This window comes from Aythya marila (genome assembly GCF_965140915.1).
Source record: "Aythya marila genome assembly, chromosome: 7".
Lineage (NCBI taxonomy): Eukaryota > Metazoa > Chordata > Aves > Anseriformes > Anatidae > Aythya > Aythya marila.
In genome coordinates, this window is record NC_139048.1 from 33,276,133 (window position 1) to 33,298,894 (window position 22,762).

The 22,762-nt window shown below is 38.6% G+C and overlaps 2 protein-coding genes across 7 annotated transcripts; one reads left to right on the forward strand and one right to left on the reverse strand.

Moving 5' to 3' along the window:
• Positions 1-221: 221 nt before the first annotated feature.
• On the reverse strand, positions 222-7,691 carry HNRNPH3 (heterogeneous nuclear ribonucleoprotein H3). Of its 6 annotated transcripts, none has more exons than XM_082764210.1 (10): positions 7,484-7,691; positions 6,255-6,390; positions 5,589-5,727; positions 4,844-5,031; positions 4,316-4,402; positions 3,882-4,000; positions 2,441-2,576; positions 2,080-2,160; positions 1,910-1,996; positions 222-1,607 (listed from the first exon to the last, which is right to left on the reverse strand). In XM_082764210.1, exons 2-10 carry the CDS (start codon positions 6,370-6,372, stop codon positions 1,594-1,596), a joined length of 969 nt encoding a protein of 322 aa, XP_082620336.1. In that variant the 5' UTR covers positions 6,373-6,390; positions 7,484-7,691; the 3' UTR covers positions 222-1,593. The 6 variants fall into 6 exon arrangements, with proteins under 6 accessions (XP_082620336.1, XP_082620335.1, XP_082620333.1 ...); XM_082764209.1 differs by having other exon boundaries at positions 222-1,572; positions 4,889-5,031; positions 7,484-7,690; XM_082764207.1 differs by having other exon boundaries at positions 222-1,572; positions 7,484-7,690.
• Positions 7,692-7,908: 217 nt separating this feature from the next.
• PBLD (phenazine biosynthesis like protein domain containing) lies at positions 7,909-22,517 on the forward strand. The gene is made up of 9 exons (XM_082765382.1): positions 7,909-8,317; positions 10,239-10,338; positions 11,624-11,722; positions 12,271-12,380; positions 12,533-12,562; positions 13,055-13,143; positions 14,348-14,526; positions 16,305-16,367; positions 21,202-22,517. Exons 1-9 carry the CDS (start codon positions 8,234-8,236, stop codon positions 21,312-21,314), a joined length of 867 nt encoding a protein of 288 aa, XP_082621508.1. The 5' UTR covers positions 7,909-8,233; the 3' UTR covers positions 21,315-22,517.
• Positions 22,518-22,762: the final 245 nt, after the last annotated feature.

The following is a 22,762-nucleotide window of genomic DNA, read 5'->3' on the forward strand; positions in this document are numbered from 1 at the left end:
AACCTCAGCAACTGACCAAAGAACCGCTACTTAGACTGTGAGCGCCAAGTTAAAAACAGAGCCCTGCACCATCCCTGGTATAATGATTTCAAGCCATCTCTCCTCCCCTTCTTATCCCAAAGTATTTCACTTCCTATGGCCGATGCCCCTTTCAGCTCTTACTTCCAGTCACTTGGACACAAGCACACACTCTCTAGTGAAATAAACTCCATTCTACTCTCTCCCGCAGTAAGACATTTATTACATATATAACACAGTACTGGCAGAACAGGTGACAAACTTTCAATACCCAAGATCACATTTGACATCTTAAGGGAGGCATTGAGGACAAAGCAGTTAGTTTGGGAGATCACACTGGCTCAGAATAAATACCTCGTTACACATCAGGTATGTTAAGTGTCTTCAAACAATTGTTTCTTACACATCTTACATGTCACAAATGCACAAAAAACTTTTTTCAATGTGTTTGGGGTTGTGTCACTTAACAAGTATCGGGCTTACAGTTCTCATTTTAGAAACGTGGCTTATAACAAGCTCATCCATAAAATGGGTTGCCAAGTTTTGAACAAATACAGACAAATCAGCTATATGTACTAAAGGAAAAAGCTCAATGGTGTTGAAATACAAGTTTGATGAAAGAAACTTACGTCTTGCTTCAAAATCCCCCCGTCTTCCTAAAAACACCCAAAAACAGTTTGTGAAGAAAAAAAGTTAAGCTAACTTGAAATTAAGTAGTATTTGACCTATTTCATGGTAGCTGAAAGCTGTGCTAGTGTTTTAGTACACTTAGCAACTCATTTGCAAGTTAAATGTGTGAAATGCAGCACCTGGAGTTCTACAGCAAAGCAGAGAACTACTGTAGCTTGGTGTTGTGGATGCACACAACTTGGAAACTAAGCGTTTATGCAACCGTGCATTTGAAAAGCACAGTAGGTTGTGATAGTACAAGGAAGGAAGCTGGAACGATGACTTTTAGCCTCCACAGCTTTAGCTTAATGCCATGTTGAGAAATTATTACGTACAACTTATCAAAAGGATTTAGGAAAGATTGTTACCAAATAAACTAGTCTATTAATCTACCTTTTTCCCCTTAAACAAGTGAATTTTTCAAACTCGTTCACTACACCAAGATTACATAGAACTCAGTGTTCATAGGAGTTACAGTACAACCACCTTTATTGAACCATAGTACAACATCTTAAACCGACTGTTTCCTGAATATGTAATACATCCTTAGGAGTAACTAGTATAAAAAGTATCAACATCAGTGGTTTGAATATAAAAATTTATTTAAAGTCAGAGTATGCAACAAATAAAACCTACAGAAAACAGATTTTCCCATCACAATCTGTTGCTTACCAAATAATATTGTGAAAACACATTCCTTCAGTCATTATAAAGTTCTTAAAATACAAAAGAAATTAAATTTTGTAAGAAAGTCTAGTAGACCAGAGACTGTTTCTTCCAGGATATTACGCAGAAGCAAGGCTATCCTTCAATACATTCCACGCCATCCTCCTCCACCCATACTGCCTTGCCCATAGTATCCTCCACTATTTCCACTGCCACGACCTGCAAACAATTGACACAAGGTCACGTATACATACCTTAAAAAAAGAAAAGAACGTGATGGGTAATACAAAACTGTTCAGCACCAACTTAAGTTACACTAGAACAACAATACTTCAGCACTATTTTTCTAAAAAAGCATTTGCTGCAGTAGCCCAAGGTATTAAAAAAACAACAAACAAAACATGTAATTTATAATTGGAAGTTAAACCAATGTCCTCCTTTCCCTTTCTCCCAGCACATTCTACAGCACCCAGAACCCACCCTTCCAGATAATCTGTCAGAAGACAGATGTAGCAACACAGTCAGAAAATAAATTTAAAACAGAACATCTACTTACTGTATCCACCCAAGCCATCAGGAGTTCCGTACCCGCCGCTGTAATTGCTACCCATGCCCATTCTGCCAACAGAGCCGTAACCTTGATCTGAAAAGCAGAATATGCCCCGTTACAAGCTGGGAACCCCACTATGTTTGGCAAAATGAGCTCAATCTGGAACTGATGCATACCCATGCCATCTCTGCCATAGCCTCCCATTCCAGATCCACCTCCAGCAGTTGAATTCAGGAATAGTTCAATATATCGATGTTCTGTAGGAAATCAATAAACGAGGTTGTATTTTGATTCAGAAAACAGAAAGATTCGAAGAAAACAATCCATCCTGCAGAATTAGTTGGAAGTCCACAGTTTTGTTTTTTTATAAACGACCAATTAGTCATTATTCTGATAAACAGCAAAAAATACCACTATGTGTGTATTTAATGCAGTGTATCTTTAGTTATACTGAGTTTAAACCCTTACATTCAGTTTACCTAAATATACCACACCAAAACCTGGTCAACAAAAACCTCATCTGAACACAACACTCACGCATGTGATTCTTATCCTTTGACATAGCAGCTACTGCATCCTCATGTGTTACAAATTCCACATCTGCCTCTCCTGTTGCTCGTCCATCTGCCCCAATATCAATGTGAACTCTTATAGGATTCAACGGCGAGAAAAACTAAGAATAAGAACAAAAAAAAGTCATATAAATTTAGAATTTAAGCCAGGTACATTTTTTGCTGTCCCAGGGATTACAGCACTAAGCACTAACTAATGATTTAGTGTGGTAGGATGAGAAATTTAATTACTCATTTCCAGAGCATTACTTACAATCCCTATTATACAACTTGAAGAACTCCAGCCACTGATCTTCAGTAGCTCTCTTTAAAAACAGATACAAACCAAAATACCTGCCTGCAAACATCTCTTTAAGCAATACATTCTAATAAGATGCCTCTCTGGAAAAGGAGTCATGACTTAATTTTCATAGAAGCAGAGCCAAATAAAGATCCTGAAGTAGGGACATGTTTATGGAATTACAACAAAGAAGCTGTTAACCAGATTTCTCATCAAAAGATGCAATGGTGTATCTGACCAACTGCCCTTTTAATAGACAGTATGTGCAAATGAATTTTTAGGGTAACTATTGTGGTACTACTACTCATCACGCTTTCCACTTGCAGTAAAGTGCTCTGAATCAAAGACTGAGGTCTGACCCTTGTTTTCAAAGTCTTTAGATTGAAGGAAACAACCAAACTGATGTTACAACTCGATTTCAAAATACAGAAAATGAAGAAAATGAGCACAACCTGATGGAGTTCCACATATACACCATGCAGATACAACTAATAAAGAAGGTACCCCCCTGTACAGAGCCTATGATTAAACCAGGTCCACTGTCCCATGAAAACTTCTCTCCCTGTAATCACAACAGACATCCACACTGACTCAAGACTCCCCAAATCCTGCACGTGTCCCTTTATCTGCCACCCTGATGTCTTATGGGTAAACGTGATACTTTCCCTGCAAACACAGCTCCCTGCTGTTTTCCCACTTTGTCCATCCTAAAACAAGTTTCATGTCAACATACAAACCATCATCAAAGTTTCACACCTACTATCACTCTTTTACAAAATCTCTCTATCTTCAGTTAAACTTAAGCTTCTGAAAGTCTTAGAATGTAGATACTGATTGTAACAACCGTATCCATCTTTTAAGGAAATTAAAAAGCAGAAAAGTACAGGAATTAATTTTAAAAATAATCTGACTTCTTTAGTAACCTTACCACAGACATTACCTTTATAAAAGCTCGTTTGTTGTGAAGTTGTGCAGAACTTGCATAAGTAACCATGACTTCAGGTAGCAGATGTGTTAAAGCTATCAATCACTCACTGGAGAACCGTAAATTAGTTTGGAATAGGGAAAGACAAGAACATGTAAATTCTTGGTGTTAAAAGGTCAGGTTTTTTACTACTGTACTTACATTAGCAATGTCATTTTCTGTTGCTCGAAAAGGCAGTCCTCTCATGTGAACAAAATGACCACCACCGTGGAAACCTGAACCTGCATCTCCAGCTCCACCATAGCCATGTCCTCCCATTCCTAGAAAAACACAGCCAAGAAAACACACACCTGGTAAGTACATCATGAAAAGCAAGAAAAGCAATTACTATTTTTTTTTCCTGAAAGTGCTGACTTTAGGCTATTGAATTAGGCTACTGAAGAGGTTTACAATCCTGGTGTATCAACCTAAACACTTATCTGTGTATTATTTCACAGAGATTCCTCAACTCCCCTTTCCTAAGTAACCTTCTTTCTTTACGAAACAATTTAATAAAGAAATCCACTACTTCTGTCTTGAAAATACTAAGTCTTACAATTCAAAGATAAAAAAATCTTTTTAACAGTATTTTTTACCTCTCCCATCTCTCATTCTGTCATCATAGCCATCATTTCCGTAGCCATAGTTATTATAGCCACCATAATCATCAAAGCCACCATACCCTGTACAAGTGAGAGAAAAAAAAAAGAATGATTACATTGTAACAGAAAACTCAAAGTGATGCAAAAGAATCATTTTTTCAGTCTTTGGGCACCAAGATGTCTATGTTTGCCTCTACAGACTGTTAAAACTGGGTTTTTGAACAGCGTTCAAGTGCAGAATCCCTTTTATACCACAAAAAGACCAAAACATGCAAACAAAATATCCAATAAAATAAAAAAATATAAATAATAATAAAAAATATATAAATAAAAACAAAGTTTTCAAATATTTTCCATTACTCTTAAATAGGAAGCTGCATTTTTTGATATATTACAAGTAAAATTTCTTTTTAGAGAAGTGCATCAAACCTAATGGGAAGCTACTGCCATTTCGTTATTTCTTGACAAAGATGTCAGAAACATGAAACTGACAACAGAACCCCTATCATTAGATAAACATACCACCGTCATATCCACCACCTCCTCGACGCATTCTGTCATACATACTTCCACGCCCAGCTCCATAATAACCCCCTCTTCCTCCTATCGGTCTATCATATGGTCCAGGTCGCTGTTGTCCCATCATTCTTCTTGGCAGGTCACAGAATCCTCTGATTTCACTCTTACTACTTTTGAAGATTTCAATATATCTGAATAAGAGAGGATTTTCAAGGTACAAGTAAGAATACATGCGTAAGCTCTCAGAATATTATAAAAGGCCATACTACGTTTTCTACAACTAGATGTACAATCCAATAAAAATGACTAAAGACACCATACAACTTAATTTTCTTCTCAAAACCATAAGAATCTTTAGTGTATCAAAGAAAAACTTAACAATAGCAAAAATTACTGTGTGAAAATTCTAGCTGTACAAATTAAGCATAGAACATGTCTTTCCAGTATGAGAAAGATACTGGTGAAAAACAATGTCTGGCTATAGTAGCACTTAGCACAAATTACCCTACACATGACACAAATGACTGAAACAATTTTCTGAGTTTAGCAAGCTACATACACAGAGTAATACTGTCTCCCCCGCCCCCCAAATCTACCGTATTTCCCCAGTTAACTTAGGATCAGTTACAAAAAAATCTTTAAAATACCCAGTTCCATATTATGATCCCCAACCCCCCCAAAAGCATTACTGACCCACAACCCCCAAAAAATAAAAATTTAAACACCATCCCAAACTCTCCATCCCCACCTGTGCCCTATTCTTTCCTTGTGTTTCCCCAGAGCATTTTCTGCTATCTCCTTTGAAGCAAACTGCACGAAGGCCTCCCCTGTGCTTCTCCCCTGGTAGTCCAGCGTCAATGTTATCCCATTTGGCACGATTTCCAACCCTTTAACCCAAGGACAAATAACCCCATCAAGGGGAACAGTGTTAAAGGCTGAAACATTCCCATCTGCAGCAAATACTTTAAGCATATCTAAACAACAACAACGAAAAAAAAAAAAAGTTTCCCCCATCACCCAACAATACAAGCCAACGATCTTTCATTAAACATTTATGGAATTAGCCATACTTGTTTTCTGTTTTAGTTACGCAAAAATACAACCACCTAGGTTACATGAAGAGAACATAGCTACCAATCAAGCGATTTAACTGCTCCAAATGCTAACGTATAGGTTATCTCAATATGCATAATACATTTACCGCCTCGACAAAAATAGATACATACTCAGGGGTACTACATCTACAGTTAGTTGTACTGTAATTACAGGACATAAATCTTACTGAAAGTAATCTAATCTGGCACAACACCCCCCCTCCACCCCATTAATGGGCATTACAAATTAAAGTGTGCAAAACGTTGTGTATAAAATACAAGAAAAGTCACTCTCTATACTTTGACTATACTAGAGATACCTTGGAAAAACTGAACAATTTCTTCTTTGCTGCATCCAAACGGCAGGCCTCGAAGTCGTACCACTGTTCCATCGTTAGTTGTATCATTTGGCCCGTTGTGTTTTCCACTCCAGTCCATTTTTATTTAAGTTAAACGCTACCAAGAGAAAAAAAACGAAGAAGTTTCTTTAGATTCCATATGTACCTGAGTCTGCCCCCCAAGCATGAAAGGAAATCAAGTAGTTTTCCTCCTGTGAACTACTATTAAGTATTACTATGGATAATACGCTTTATTCCCGTTACGCATTTAAATTTTACTTTGTCCCATCTTAGACACATACGCATCTAAAACCATCCCTGAGTCCGAGAGGGAAAACCGCACGTAGGTAGTGCGGTGCGCGGCAGCGCTCGTTCTTTCCTCAGCGCGCTCTCCGCGCTCATCCTGGCGGCTTTTGTTTTTTAACGCGTGACACTCAGCGGGGCAGGAACCACGCAACGGCTGCGGCGTGGAACCACACCACAACGCTCCCCTTCCCTCCCCTTTGTCTGCGAACCGAGCGCCACGGGCCACGCTCCCGGCCGCTTTTTGTGTGCGCTTCACCCCCCCTCCCCTCCCCGTCCACACGGGCAGGGCTTTATTCCCAATTCAAGCAGCCCGGGGCGGCGCCGCGGGATCACCTTGAGGGGCAGGGGGAGGCGGCCGAGCCCCCCCCCGCAGGCAGGTGCCTGCGGGCCGCCCCTTGCTAAAGGAAAGAGGGGCCCGGAGCCCCCCGCGCCGCCTCCCGCGGGCTCCTCACGGCCCCGTCCCGCCGCCGGCCTCCCCCCGCAGCGCCCGCTCCCCGCCCGGCGCCATTTAACGCGCCTCCCCGGGGCCCCCTCACGGCCGCCCCTTCCCCCCTCACCTCCCCCTTTCCCCTCGCCGTCCCCCCGGCACCTCTCTCTCAGCCCCGGCGGAGCCGCCTCAGCCTCCCCTCAGCCGCCGCCGAGCCCCGGGGAGCCGCCGCCCGCCCTCCGCAGGCCCGCTGCCGCCCTCCGCCTCAGCTCCGCAAAATGGCGGCCGCGCCGGGAGCGAGGCGCCGCCCCCTCCCCCCCCGCCTCCCTCAGCCCCTTCCCGGCCGCGGCGAGGGCCGGGGGGCGCCCGGCCGACCCCGGGGGCGCCGCCGCCGCCGCCTCCTCCCCGTGCGGCCCCGGCGGGCTCCGCTGAGGCGAGCGCTGCCCTCCCGCCGCCCTCCCGCCGCCCCGCCGCTCACCGGCAGCCGCTCGCACAGCCCTCACGCGCGCCCCCGGCAGCGGCAGCTCCGTCCCGCCGCGCAGGAAGCTCCTCCGCGCTCCCGACCGGCCGCCGGGCTCCGCAGCGACGCGAGCAGCCGAGGCGCGATGGCGGCCCCCGAGCGCGCAACTATCGCGACAGCGGCGCCGCGCTCCCCTCAGCCCCGCCCGGGCGGCACGCGGGCATGCGCGGCCGGCGGCGAGCAGCGGCAACTGCGCATGCGCGGCGCGGCAGGGAGGGGAGGGGAGCGCCCGCTCGCTCCTCTCCCGAGGGTGGCTGAGGGGAGCCGGGGCGCATGCGCGCTGCGCCGGGCGGGCTCGGCGGCGGCTTGGCGCCAAGAAGTCGCTCTGAGAGGGGCGCGTGCGCCCCTAACGGTCGCCCCCTAACGGTCGCCGCTAACGGTTGCGCGGGCATCGCCTCAGCGCTGGCGTCGCCTCAGCGCGGGTATCGCTTCTCTCAGGCGGCCGTGGCCGGTCGGGTTCTCGGATGTGTGTCCCTCCCGCCGTGGGTTAGGGAGGCAGGACGCTACACAGAGGTTAAAAGCTGCCGTCATGAATCCAAGCCGCCGTTGGGCGCCCTCTATGTGCTCGGAAGAGACGAGCAGCACCCTGTTGGCTCCTCCTGTCGGTAGGGAAACATTAACTTCAGAGTTGGGCTCCCTTTAGGGGGTAGAACGGGTTAGAAAGCACCCTGAAGAAATCAGCGTAAAGCTAAATAGGCGCAAGCAGCAATGCAGATTCCTATTTTTACGGTTGACGCTTTTACAAACCGGCCGTTTTGTGGAAACCCTGCGGCAGTTTGTCTGCTCGAAAATGTAAGTTAAAAAAAAAAAAAAAGTTAATGTAAGTTAAAAAAAAAAAAAAAAAAAAGTGTATGAGGGGCTGCAGTGGTTTTTACCACTTCTAACTTGAGTGCTCAGTACCAAATAACGGAATCAATACTCAATAATTTTCTTTTTGATTGAAGTTTTATTATTCGTTTCTTTGCTTTTCCTGTGGAAGAAAAGTGTGTGTGAGGGGAATGTGTAGGACTGGATCTGGGTCACTGAACGTGCTGGGCTCAGCTTTTGGCAGGTCTAAGCAAACAGCTTGCAGCACTTCAGCGCAGCCTGGTAGTTCTGCGGCATTCAACAGCAGTCGTTCTCTTCACAAAGATGTTCTGAACAAATGGTTCAAGTTGATGTGCTGTTGACAAGTTCTACCACAACCTAGTTACTAAATAAGAGTAGAAATTTACACACCTTGTATTTTTGCGTGGTATCACTTGTTCAAAATTTAAGTATAAAAATATAAATAGTCATTCACCACATGAATCCTGCCTAAATCTTTGCAATCCTGTCTAGATCTTGTACCATATAGTATACTTAACCAGCTCAGCTAAAGTTGTGATAGGGAGTATCTCACTTCAGAAGCATTGTAGCCCTCTGAAATCCAACTGCTCCCTCTCAGAACTAACTTAACTCAAAGTTATAAGCTTCTAATTGCATTTTTATATTAATTTTACTTTATTACATCAATGTATTAAGTGGGCAATTTGCACGTTGCCTTTGGCATGTTGAAGTTTTGACTTTTTTTTTACAGTACACAGGGCTAGAGGCTTCCCTGTCATATTAAAGCTGACATTCTAATTAATAGTCTTATTCTAAGCTCCAAAAACATATGGTGCAGGTAACAGCAGTGTTTCTGTTCCCTTCAAAGGCTCAGCAGGTGCTTTACAAAAACTGTTGCCAGTAAAGCAAGAATGGCAAAGCAAACTTGCTGTGTTTCAGAAGTGCCACAGGATGGCAGTATTTCAATAGAATTTTAATATTAATAAAAATGTTTTGGTCAGTGTTTTGGTTTGGTATCTTTGGAGTAATTAACAGCAAGAATTATTTTCCTGGAATAAAGGAGACACTTGATACTGTAAAAGGTTAGGATGTTGTTTCATTGTATAGAATTAATTCTGCAAGGACAGGTCTATTCTGCCCATTGGTAGTTGTTTCATATCTATAAAGTGGGATTATTGGTTTAAAGGATTAAAATTATTGAGGGAAATGAGTTAAGTTAGCAGGGCAAAGTTCAACCTGCCACAGTTCGGACTTGTTCAGGTCCATTTAGTACATCATTGTACTTTGAAGACCAGATGCTTCTACCTGGCCAGTCTGCATAATTGTGGGGAAGGAACAATGGAACAAGGGTTAAGCGAAATTTCATACTGTCACTACAACTCATGTGTCCCAGTATCAATGTTCACTGGTTGAAATCTGCAGGCAGTTAGAGCGGAATGTAGTGAGCCCAGCATTTTTGTTTTTTCAGTTTATCTCCTCTCAACTTCTACTGACTTAGCATGTTCAAAGAGTAATATTGAGGGTACAGCAGTAAGTGCTGATAAGCTGCCTTGGCCATTGCCCTAGCCATTACTACATACCCTTTGCTGACATTGATTTTTCAGAGTTACAGAAGGAGGTTTTTGTTAGTTTTTGATTGTTCATAATTACTTCAGTGTGACTTTCATCATAATTAAGAAAAAAGATGTACTCATTAAATGGCTGAGTTTAGTATTTTTGTAACTTTGTTCTTCATGTAGTTCAAGGATTTGTGAACTTATGGAATACATACTGGAAATGCAAAAAATTGAACTAAAAATGAATCTGCTTTATTACAATAAAAAATAGGGTGACTGCATTTATTTGACAGTGTTTGATTTTGTTTTTTGTGGCCTGCTTTTAAATGGATTTGTCACTTCATTGTTAGGACTTGGATGAAGGTTTGCACCAAAAAATCGCAACAGAAATGAATCTTTCTGAAACTGCCTTCATCAGAAAACTGCACCCTGCAGATGACTTTACCAAAAGTGAGTGGTTCTGTTTGAGCACCAATACTGCTTTCAAAAGAATAAGAAGATACTGTGGGTTCATTTATAAGGAATAAGCTAGTTTGTAGGACAGCAAAAGCAAAATCTTGGAGTTGAGTTGCATCTTACAGTAATAGTAATAAGCTTTTTGCATGTGGATTCTTTAAAGTACTCGTTTTATATATCAAATTAATTTTATAATATGCAAATGCTCATAAATTAGAACATTTGTATTAGTATCTTTCACTAAGTAAGCAAGTTGTATCCAGAAAATCTCCTGAAAGTGCTATGCAAAGATCCTTCAATTAATACTTCTATTTCTACTAATTATCTCTTGAGATAATTCTATTATACAGCCAGGAGAAGAGAGACAGGGCTTATTCTGTATGCACAGGACTGCAGAGTGTGCAGAATCTGGCTTGGCTGTTTAGGAAATCATCACCAGGGTAACTGTAAGCTGTTCTTTGAGTTTGCACAAAGTCTTAGAAACTGTCTGTGGAGCCAGTACCGGAAAAAAACAGGTTTCCAGCAAAAACAAGGAATCTGGAATTGCACAAACAAACACTTCAGGCTGCGTATTTGATCAGTTTGAGTGGACAGAATTCACTCTTCTTATTTGGTAGCGCTTGTATATGTGTGGGGTGAGGAAATGGGTAGATGCTGAAAAAGGCAGAAAATATCAAGCACGGAGCCCAATCAGAATTGCTTTGTGGATTAGTTCTCAGTTTGCTGATTCTACTCACTTTGCAGCTGTGTTATCCTGAAGATAGATTTCAGATTAAGGTACTGAGTTAGCATCTAGTTATCTTTGATTTTTTTGATTTTTTTTATCAACCAATTGAAATAAAATTTTAAGTGAAATAAATGTTTAGAACACATTAGTTTTTTACCACTGTTAACTGGTAGTTTAAACAAAATAATTCATAACTGCTCTAGCTGAGGTATAAATTCCATTATACCAGCAAAACTCTTTACTGGTGCATTGTGTTTTACTCATGGGGAAAAATCTTGCTTTACACTTGTAAGCAAGGAGCTTCTCTACTCTGCAAATTCTTTGTCCTTATAACAAAGTAGCTTTCCTCTGTAGACTCAAGTTGTAGTCCTGGCTCAAAAGCGATGGCTATTCCAAAAATCAGTACAAAATAGATTCCTAAAAGGGTGTTTGAGACCGAGACTGATTACAGCATGCATGATAACTTAAATGTCCTTACTGTATATAAAGTTTTTGAAATAAATTGAAGAGGAAAAAATCCTCTTCCACTAAATAACAAACTTTATTTTTAAGGTTCCTGTTTTGGACTCAGATGGTTCACTCCAGCCAATGAAGTTCCTCTGTGTGGTCATGCTACACTTGCCTCAGCTGCTGTTCTGTTTCACATACAAAGTATGTTTATAAGCTATTTGTTACTATAATTTTTCATTAAAATTTGTTTCTAATTAAGAAAATCTCTATTATTTTCTACAATGAAAGTGGTTAAATCTTCAGAACATTTAGAGAACAAATGTGGAGGTACCTTCAGTATTTTATAAACTGCTCTGTAATTGTAAGGTTGTAGTCTGATGTCTGCACTTAGGATTCTGATGTCCTGCCATCACTCCTGTTAAAGACTAGTGCTAAATATGCAAATGCCATTTCAGAGAGGTACTGTAGAGTTCGATGAATAGGGAATATCTCCATTTCTGATAAAAGGAAATTCCCATTTTTTCTAGGTACATACAGGAAAGACTTACTGGCAGTTGCTATATTCATTAGTCTTGGCAGCTTATTTACTAAGTTAGCTGGGAATTTTGTCCTGGAATACAGGTTTACTGTAGGTATTAGGTTTTTAGCTGTATGTTTTTGAATGTTTTTGAATGTATTAGGCTAAAAGCTATAATAATTTAGATTTAAATTCTTATGCTTGACAATGTTGCAATATAATGTCTCCCTAGAAAACACAAATTCAGTTCTTACTTTTGTCACTCTGAGTGGGGAATTAAAAACGAGACGAGAGAAAGATCATATTGTCCTGGACTTACCACTTTATTCAACCTACCCACAGGTGAGTCAAAACTTTGTTTATAAAAGGCTTTCAAGGAAAGCCTGTGTTTATGTTTACATGGGTGTATATATATCTACCTATCTGTAGTCGGATAGCTGTACAGCATACATGTTCTATCTTTTACAGTTTTTTTTTTTTTTTTTTTTCTTTAGGCACTTGAGGAAGTAGGAGGGTTAATAAAGGTAAGTAGAAATACTCTTAGAAATACATTGAAATTAGTTATACTTATTTTTATATATTAAAATGGCTGAATAGTGACAACATCATGTTGCTTGAGGTACTTCATAGAGATTCATAAAACCTGAAAACTCTTAAGTTCTGCAGTTCAAGAAATGGAATTCTCCAAAATGCTGCAGTTAACCTTTCTGTCTTCCACTGCCGGTGCTTGGCATGTATTTCAGTGAACGTGTGTGAGGGTACTCTGGTGTCCTTGCCCTGTTCTTAGCTTCTGGATTTCTTTCCAAGTTGACAAACATGGAGCTCTTGGCACCTGCCCATATCCATTCATGCACTTAGTGAATTTAATTTTCTTTCATGTGTGTTCTCATGGACTGCGTCAAAGACCTTGTATGAGCCCTATTCTAGCAGAGAATTTGTTTGAGGAATATTTTAAGGAGATATTTTATATTCAGATGACTCTGTTTTTCTTTGTTCCTTTAACTCTTTTTTACCAGGCAGCTGTTGGTGACATGATCGTTCAAGATCTCCGTTATTCTCCTGACACAAAGAAACTCCTGGTCCGCCTCAGTGATACTTATGAAAGGTCTGTGATACTTTTTTGAATCAAGCATGCAGAAACTGATTCCTTTCATTTAACCACTATTCCATATAGGCTAGGCTCACTTACATTTTTTTAGAAACAGGTGGAGATTAAAAACTCTTATTTAAACTCTCATGTTAAATAATTCTATAATCTTCCCGTGTGAGCTTACAGAACCAGCAAAGCTAAACAAGATCAATCTGAAACCTATCTTCAAGAAAGGGAAATGTAGGAAGCACTTTTAATAACATTGTTTTTTTCCCCAACCCTCTGAGTCAAATTGGTCCAGGAACCTAGCAAGAAATTGGGAGTCTAGTTTCTCAACTGAAGAACTATTAATTGTAGAGCTATAGAGGTCTGCATGGTGAGGCAAGACACATCGACAGAATGCCGTGGATTCACATGCCCAATTGACTGTAATCTGCTTACACAATCTTTACAGCATCATAAGTAGCTTTACAGAGGAAATTCCAATTCAATTGATTTCAAAGCATTTGTTAATCTCAGAGACCTGAATTTTCTTGTTGAGTATGTTTTGTGTGTGTGTGTGTGTGTGTATATACATACATACGTTTACATACATATATATTGTCCAAGCCTAAATTCTTTAATCAGGTCAAATTGCAACTGTTACTTGAAATTTGGCCAAACTACTGTTTATGGAGTGAGGTAATGGGGAGATTAAAAAAAATAATCAGCTGATTACTCAGTATTTTTACTCTTTCAATACTTGAGTTTTTAGGGAGGTATCTGCAGCTTCACAGAGACTGAGAGAATTGAGACTGTTATAGAGTGCTTTACAATTCTCTGAAGATCTGAATAGTATCAGGTGTTTCCTTTTTCTGGAAGCAGGTGGAGTGCTTACACTTTGCATTCTGTAGTGATGAAATATTTTGTCCAGTGATGGAAAAACAGAAATGAAAATGTACACTTCTAGAGCTTTTTTTTCTGGGCATTTTATTTCTGTTTTCAGAAATAAGAAATACATTGCTTGGCCTTTTTTCTCTGCTTACTAGGAGTGTAGTATATTCAGGGTAGTCTTATGTCAAAAGACATTGGGAGAACAATGCTAGGAATCCTTTGCCCCAACACTTTGTTGTGGCTGTTTAGAGATTGTAGAGAAGACAGTTTTGTAGCTTTCTGATGTTTTTCAATACTTGAACTCATGTGAAATGAAGTTTTAAAATACTCTATAATTAAATTCAAGGTCTGTGTTAGAAAAACTGCAAGTGAACGCACAACAATTTCTATCAGCTGAAAAGACTGGAAAGGTGAAAGGACTCATACTCACTCTTAAGGGAAACTCCAGTGGAAAAGATAAAGGCCATGATTTTTACTCCAGATATTTTGCACCTTGGTATGGAGTTCTGGAAGACCCTGTTACAGGTATGTATTTGCATGATAGATGAATTACTCTTGTTTCAATTCAGTTAAAATGTTCTTATTAAACTTCATTAATTAGTACTTTAGAGTCTTTCTTATAAATTACTGCTTTCTATGGACAGCAGGAAAACTTTGACTGATGCCAAACTCATTCAGAAAAAATCAGCTTCCTGCTGTCAGGAAGCCAGGTCAGATGTTCCTGCCTCTTTTTTTTCCAGATCTTTTCCCTGAAGTATTACAGTTACAGAAAAGCAAGAGAATGCTTTGGTATCGAGCAAGTACTGCAGAAGTTCATATCCACTTCTTTCAGTGTTGTTTATTTATTTTGTGCTTCACCTGAAATCGCTTCTTGGTTTAAGAATATTTTATTGTGGGTGTTTTCAGTGCTGCAAGTAATAAGAACTTAGCTAGGTATATTTTTGGAGGCAGAGACACTAGTTTGAAGTCTTCCTTTGATGTTCTGTTCCATAGATGTGATAATATTTGCTGCAGAATGATCGAAGTAATATTATTTGCTTAGGTACCCCTTAATCACAGGTTAATTGCTAGTCTGATGAGAACTTAGTCAAAAATACTCATTAAGTGTTTTGCTAAATAGAAGAAGGTCTTTATTGGAATAACGGTAGTCATTCTGCTTTTCTAGCAGAAAGGTTTGCAAGTAAATACAGGCCATGTTTCAGTTATTAAACTTGCAATCCTGCTTTCCTGTTAAACCAGGGGACAGAGTGGTGGATGTATCTGATCCCAGAACTTGTTTCTTTAGTTTTGTGAGAAGATTGTTATTCATATGTAGGAAAAGCTACATGTTCCCTGAATCTCCGAGATTTTCTAGGCTTGTAGCTCACAGTTGCTTGTCTTGCATCTGCAATCGCCCTTTCTTTTATAGCAACAAATCTCTTCATTATACTGCTGAATTGTTCTTGTAAGTGTTATGACTTTGTATTATCTTTCTTCTGTGAGAATTTCTTAATTGTTACATGTCCTGGTGTTCCAGAGCCCTGATAATTATAGCTAGTTCACAGCTGGGTTTCCAGCAGAGTGTCTTTGCCCCTAGCTGCTAATGTATACTGAAGCAGCATGTCCAGCTAAAAATCCAATAAGTCATTCTACATTTTTAAGCCATCTGCCACTCAGGAAACAATAAGTTGGTCTACCAGAGGCTGTAGTGAGATCTTAAAAGACCACCGTGAGTTACATCCTGATACTTAGTGTTCAAGACTGAAAAAAAAACAAACCCAGAGGTTTGCTTGTGAAAACTGTTAAGAGAGGGAATTCTTTCTTTTTTGCACATTGACTTCTGTCCACCTATTCTTAAAAAATAAAAAAATCCAAGATTTTATTTATTTTTTTTTCTTTTCCTTATGGGTAGCTGTTGGTGTTTAATTGAACAACATTATGTTTAGATGAATAGTATTATTAAGCTTAATATTTTGGGATTCCATTGTTAGGAAACTTCACTTGTTTACCGAAAGTCAGTATTTTGGCTCAAGTATTTTAATCTGTAGTGTCTGTTGTTCCTACCAATCGAGCCTCATTTTGAAGCCCTTAGGCAAAATTTCCATTGAAGTCAGAGGATGAGGAAGTAATACTGCTTGATCATAAATAAATGAAATGCCAAAGCTTTAGGTTCTGTCTGCTCTGCACACTCCTAGGCATTTTTACTCTTAAGTGCACACAGGTGCCACTTGATTTTTATATGGTATTTACATTTTGAATGTGATTGCTCTATAAAATAGTGATTCTAATGTAATTCTGTACTTTGTGTTCTAATTTCTTTTCAGGATCTGCCCATGCTGTTTTAAGCAGCTACTGGTCAGAGCAGCTGGGGAAGACAGAAATGCTTGGTAAGAGGGACTGTTTTCTTGGAAAGCTGTCCATTTATTTAAAAGCTACCAACTTTAAAATAAATAAAATTATAACCCCAAAATATAGTAATAACTCCCTATCCATTTTCCCATCATGAGTAGAATGTATAATAATTTTGTGTGAGATAATCTTTAAAAAATTGTTGTTTCCTGCCTACCAGCGTGACACATCATGTTTGCATAGAATCTGAAGTGTCAGTTCTGGATCCTAACTCTCATTAGTTTTTGATCTCAGTTTTTGTATTTTAGCTGTCATGACCTTTCAACATGGCTGAAGCTTGGTAAGCTTTAGATGATATCCTCATAGTCCTCTGTCTCTCTCAGTGGGTGGTGATGACTTTTAGAAATACTGTTTTTTTGTGCACTTGGCAACAACTTAGTCTAATCAGAGTTTGGACCCTTGCTTGTAAATGCTTTTCCAAACAGCCACCTTAAATATAAGCCTTTCTATATTTAGCCATATGAATCTCAGAGTGGACTTTTTTTGAACGATAATCTCTTTAAAGAATCTGTTAGCCCTCCATAGCTTGGCATGATAATCCATGGTAACTGAGACCTTTTCCATCATGGATTGAAGGAAACGTTTATTAGTCTGTTCCAAGGTCATGTTTGCATTTACATCATACAGATTTGTGATAGTTATCAAAAAGTTGAGGAAAAAATATTTTCTGAAGAAGAACAACTGTCTTTGATATTGCATCTTTATGGACTGGCTGTTACTCATAAGATTTGATGATTTCAGGCTTTAATGTCAGGTGCTGAAAGTCTTCCTTCACACCTGTCAGCAGTGTTTCTCTAAACAATCAGACACAAATTCTGTCTGTATTTTTATATGGTACTATCTACTTCTATGTTTTCATTTGTTTCATATATGCCATGCTGTTTCCTCTTTTAGAGAAACTATGTCAAGCAGCAAAGGCAATTTATACTATAATCTACTCCCCTAGTATTTTTACTGGGGAAGAAACAAGTCCCATCTTCCCATAGGGTAGATTTTTTCATATTTCATGCGTATATGAAAAATACTTTAGTACAGGTGAAAATAAATTGCCACTGGAAAGTCTTTTTATGAATAATAAAGCAAGTATATATTGAGCTTTTTCAAATTATTACCACAAAAGAAAGTACGTGTGTGTATGTTATATATATAAAATAAAAATAAAATCAGTAGTGGCAGTAATCAGTAGCAGCAGTAAATAATATTGCAGCAAATACACTTTAATAACCTTACACGTTACTCAAAACATCACTAGTAAAGTAGCAAATGTATTTGTGGTTGATTACTGATAGACACAAATATATATTCAAAATGTTACTGATAGCAAGCAAGTACAAATTCCATTTGTAATTTGATTATTTGTAAAAGATAACTTATCACCAAAAATTTATAAATAAAAGCATATTTTGACTCTTCAGAAACTTTCACAACAGCTTTTGTAATACCTGATATCTTTTATTGCAAGAATTCTGGCTTTCTTCCAAATGAAAGATCTGTTAGTTCCAAAATAGATTAGATATGAAATGGTATAAAAACAAAGAACATTACATGTATTGTCAGCTCTCTCTGAGTTCTGGGACCTCTAGGAGGAGGTCAGCTACATCTCCGCTGAAGTATCAGACATAATATCCTGTGTCTAGGTTCTCTTCTATTTTTATTAGACCAAACTGTCAAACACTGACAACTCCTATCAAATACAAAGAGAATTTTCAATTCTTTTTACAAGGTAAAATGCTTTAATGATTTTTCCTGGAGGTATGTAAATATTCTTGTGTTTAAGCTGTGTTAAATGAGAATTCACTATCAGTCCTTACGTTTTTTCATTTGAAGAGTCCCTGAAATATGTATCTATTTTAAATAAAAATAACCTATCATGTCAGGTGTTAGATTTTAATTGCTAATGAATACAATATTTACAGTATTTAGCAGCTGTCACTGTATCCAGTCTTTCATGTAGCTTTATGATATTTATAAACCTACATGAGCAATATGATATATCCAAACAAATTACAGGAATTTCCAAATTATTTTAAAGATGAGGGGCCTGATCCAGGGCAGTTTTTTTGTGTTTGGTAAAGCTAGAGGAGTCTTTTCTGTACCTCTACATTTGACTAACTAAATTATTTTATTGTGTGGTTCCTGTTGTTGCCTCTAACTTCTGAGATTCCTTTCTAATACAGAACAGGTTTAGAAGTTTTAGTTGTGAGATTTCTGGGGGAATGGGGTGGGAGGCAAAGGACCTTACTTCAGTTGTAACATCATCCTTTAGAAATATTTGCCAGAATTTCTTTCAACATAAGGTCCTGTCTTTTAGCTTTTTAGTCTCCTCACAATTTTTGAATAAGTTGCCTCATAAGGTAGAATAAATATGTGTTTATTTTTCTGCTGATTTTAAGTCTCATGAAGTGAAGAGTTCTGCACACTTAAAATCACAGCTTTCATCTTTCCCAGTTAATCTCAGCATACAGACTGATAGAATTCACTGCTTTTAGTTTTAGTAGGTGTTCTCTTTCCCTAGGGCTACATTAGATTTATACAGAAGCGTAACATTTCTGCCAAAGTGTTTTCCTCCATCAGTCGGTAGATTTGTCTACCTTCTTTTTTAGAGAAAGTCTTAGAGATCTTAACTTCATTTAAGTGATACCTAGAAAAGGCCTAGGAACAAATGCTTTTTCAACAGTCCTTTTGTAAGGGTCAGAATTTTGGCCAAAATACTGGTGATTTCTAAAAACAAATATATTTTCAAGAATGGCACTTGTTGCTGATTCGATGTCATTATCAGGACATCATAAAGAAACTCCATTAGTCCTCAAATTTTGTAACCATTGGTCATTTAGATGCACCTACTCTAAGAAGTCCCTCAAAACAATAGGTTAATATTGGCACAAAGTCACTGGCCTCCTTCTGAAGACAGTGGTGCAGATCAGCATGCTGAAGTTCAGTCTTTGTACATACTCGTGAAATTTTCCCCTCTCTCAGGTGAATCATAAAAGAATTTAAGGCACTGAATTCGGCTGTGATATATTATTTCTACAGATCAGAATGTACATATTTGTATTTATACTAGGAATAGTGTGTGTGGTATGAGAAATCCCTGGTAAATCCACATATGGGAGGGATGTGCAACAACTGCATGTTCCAGAAAGCGAGTGTGTACATCAGAGATGCTTGAATCTCTTTGAAGACAATGCTATTACATAAAATCATCTAGTTAATGAAATATTCCATGCAGGTCTGTTTCCTTTCAGACACAGTGTGAAATATCATTGTTTCTGTGTGAGAGAAAGAAAAGATCAAGTACCATTTACATACAGGCTTGCATAAAATCTTTGTCTTTTTTTCCTTGTATTTTGGAGGTTTCTTTGAAAGTAAAATAAAATGGACCTGTATTAAAATAGCCTCAGTAATCTTGCCATGAAACAGACAGAACTAGTTCCACATTTAAAGAAGGAAAAACAAAAATCAGGCAACCGCTGAAGATATGAAATAATTTAGCTCTTTTCTTTAAATCTGCTATCACAAGGAGGTGGGGAAGGTTTAGCTGTGTATCCACACTTGGCAATAACAGTTTATCAAATTTATCATGGTATGGAATATTCTAATTGAAGTCATTAGTCCATAAATAGGTATTGCTCTGATAAGTTAAAAATGATAGCCAGTAGTTCTATAAATAAAGAAGACCAGAAAGTATCAGTCGCAATTATTATAGAGCTCCTGTTCTTACTGGTTTTGGAGCCTTGGGAATCTGATATCCTGCTATAAGTAAGAGCGTTCTTGTCAGCTGTGGCTGAGAAACCATCTTAAAGCATACGGTGTATGTGTCGTCTGTTGGAGATCCTGCACTCTGCCAGGAACTGAATGCAGTCTCTACCCAATTACAAACTGGGGAATTGTGAGGAAAAGGTTGTTTGCTTTGAGCAACCTTTGTAGTTGGAATTTCATTGAGTAGAGAGACTGTGAACATCAGTGGCTTGTCTCATCCATTTACAGCCTTTTACAAAAACAAAATGATATGAAACTCTAACCTTTGCAAGATGACTTCTTAACGAGAGCATTTGCTGATCAAGTAATTATGCAGCTAAAATTGGACTACTGAAACAAGACTACAGACTCAACATGCTAGCTAAGCGTTATCTTCCCACCTGAATATGGCTTAAACAGCTTCAGCAAAAATGGAGCTTTGTGATTATTCACAGGTGGAAAGCTATTCTCTGTAAATTTTATCTGGCTGTATTAAGTGATATTTTCAGGCTTATATAAATCAGTATCTGTTCCTGTCCATGTAACAATTTGTTCTCAGTTTGTGACAGCTGAAGCAGCATCTATGTTTCTTCATAGACTTTTCCCACTAGTTACTTCATTTTTATTTACCCTTTAACCCAAAACATGCTTTGAACCTTGTATCTAATTGTAGTTCAGTACTAGAAAAGTGGTTCTCTATTCTTGCACAGATAAGTGTTCTTCCTTCTTGCTTATGGAAACTGTCTATCCTATGAATGGCTGCATTCAAGACATACCTAAACATGCAGAAGAAACTTAGTTGGCTACACCACAGCAAACCATCCTTCCTTGCTTAGTACTATGTAGTACTTCTGTCACATTCTGTATGTGTCAAGTTCTTGTCTGAGATAGACCCTCAGCTAATCTTCATCCATAAAGACAATTCATCCAGGTTGTCTCCGGGACAGTGACTGACTTGATGCTGCTTGCTTTCTGGAGACAGAGGCATCATTGCCTGAATTTTCATGCATTTAAAAAAATAATAATTTATATTATATACTAGAATTTTAACTCTGAATTCTTGTTTCCATTTAGCTTTTCAATGTTCTCGCCGTGGAGGAGATTTGAAGATTTCACTGCGTAATGATGGAAGAGTTGAAATTGCGGGCCAATTTGCTATTGTGTTGAAAGGAAACTTGACTTTATGAAGAAACTGATACTAACAGTTTCATCTCTCACACCTTCATATTATTCCTATTGTGTTGATTATATCTTAGTTCTAGACACTGAATCACCACGGTCATCAAAAATCTTTGATTACTTACTGTCCGCTTTTAAAAGGTGCTTGAAAATGTTCACTTCTAATCTTCAAGATCCCTGGTATTGTTTTCTTCATTTTCTTCTGATGACTTCATATGTGCACTAATCTCAGAAACTGTCCAAGGTCAGCTCTCTCATTTTTCTGCTCTAAAATGATTGTTTCATTTGTTTCCGAATTCCATGTTTTAAAAGTCATTTCTGTCTCCTGGATTGATTTGTAAACTTACTTGATGGATAAAACAATGAAACTTTTTTCTGTATTCAGTTATTCTCCTTAAAATCTGACTGTCATCCTTCCAAGAAAAAAATCCTCTCTGCCACATCTTGAGATGTTCCTCATGCTTGTTAATTTACTTGAATTAAAATATGAAGCAAATATAAAAGGTCTAAAAATATGCTTTATGGTTCTCTTTTATGAACAGTATCTTCCAAAGACAAATGCTGTTGCAGTGGCTAATAGTACTGCTGCTTAGTCAATAGTTCAAAGTTTTAACAGAAAGATTTAAGAGATTGACATAGTGATACACTTAAAAGTAGCTGAAATTTTAAAGAAAACTTTATTGGTTAATGTAATATTTACTTTTCAAAGACTGAATACTTGCTCCTAAATTAAAAGTTTCTTCTGTAATGTTCTTCATAGAGCATACTGCTTCAGATGTCACTTTTTCCATTTGTGTTCTCATTTTTCTCAGGATTTATTAGGGATATAATAAGTAACTGTTTTAGTTACTCTAGCTAAAATCTGTTTTCCATTCCAAATCACTTTTATCCTAAACTGAATTAGTTCTTCTTTGTGATCTTTCAGGATAACATATTTTAAATTCAAAGGCCTTGTCATACCTGTGGAAACAGCTGGATATTATATCCAGTCATTTATAAATCATAAGGAACGTAGTTGTGCCAAATTACCATCTTTCCAGCTATCTTGAATTTTATCACAACTCATAATTTGCATTTTACTTAAGCCCAAGCAGCTGAAGACAAGTAACAGTGTGAGAATCCTAGGATTCATTTAAAATAAAAGTTTCTACTTCTTATAGCTAATCAGCTACATATTGAAAATGTGATTTAAAAGTACCACGAAGATTGAGAGCAAGACGGCAAGCAGATTTCCAAGTTGAAATGCATGTTCTTCTGTATTCAGTCTTGCCTGAAGATCAGGGATGTGACATTTGATTTACAAACACGGAATCATCATGTGCAAGACACAGGAATGACGGCGGTTCAACAGCAATGTTTTGCTGTCACCTTGACCTTGCTTTCTTGTAAAGAAAAATGATCACTTTCCAGCTAGTGACTTGGATTCATTTGAGGAGCAATACTGGAAACATGTTTT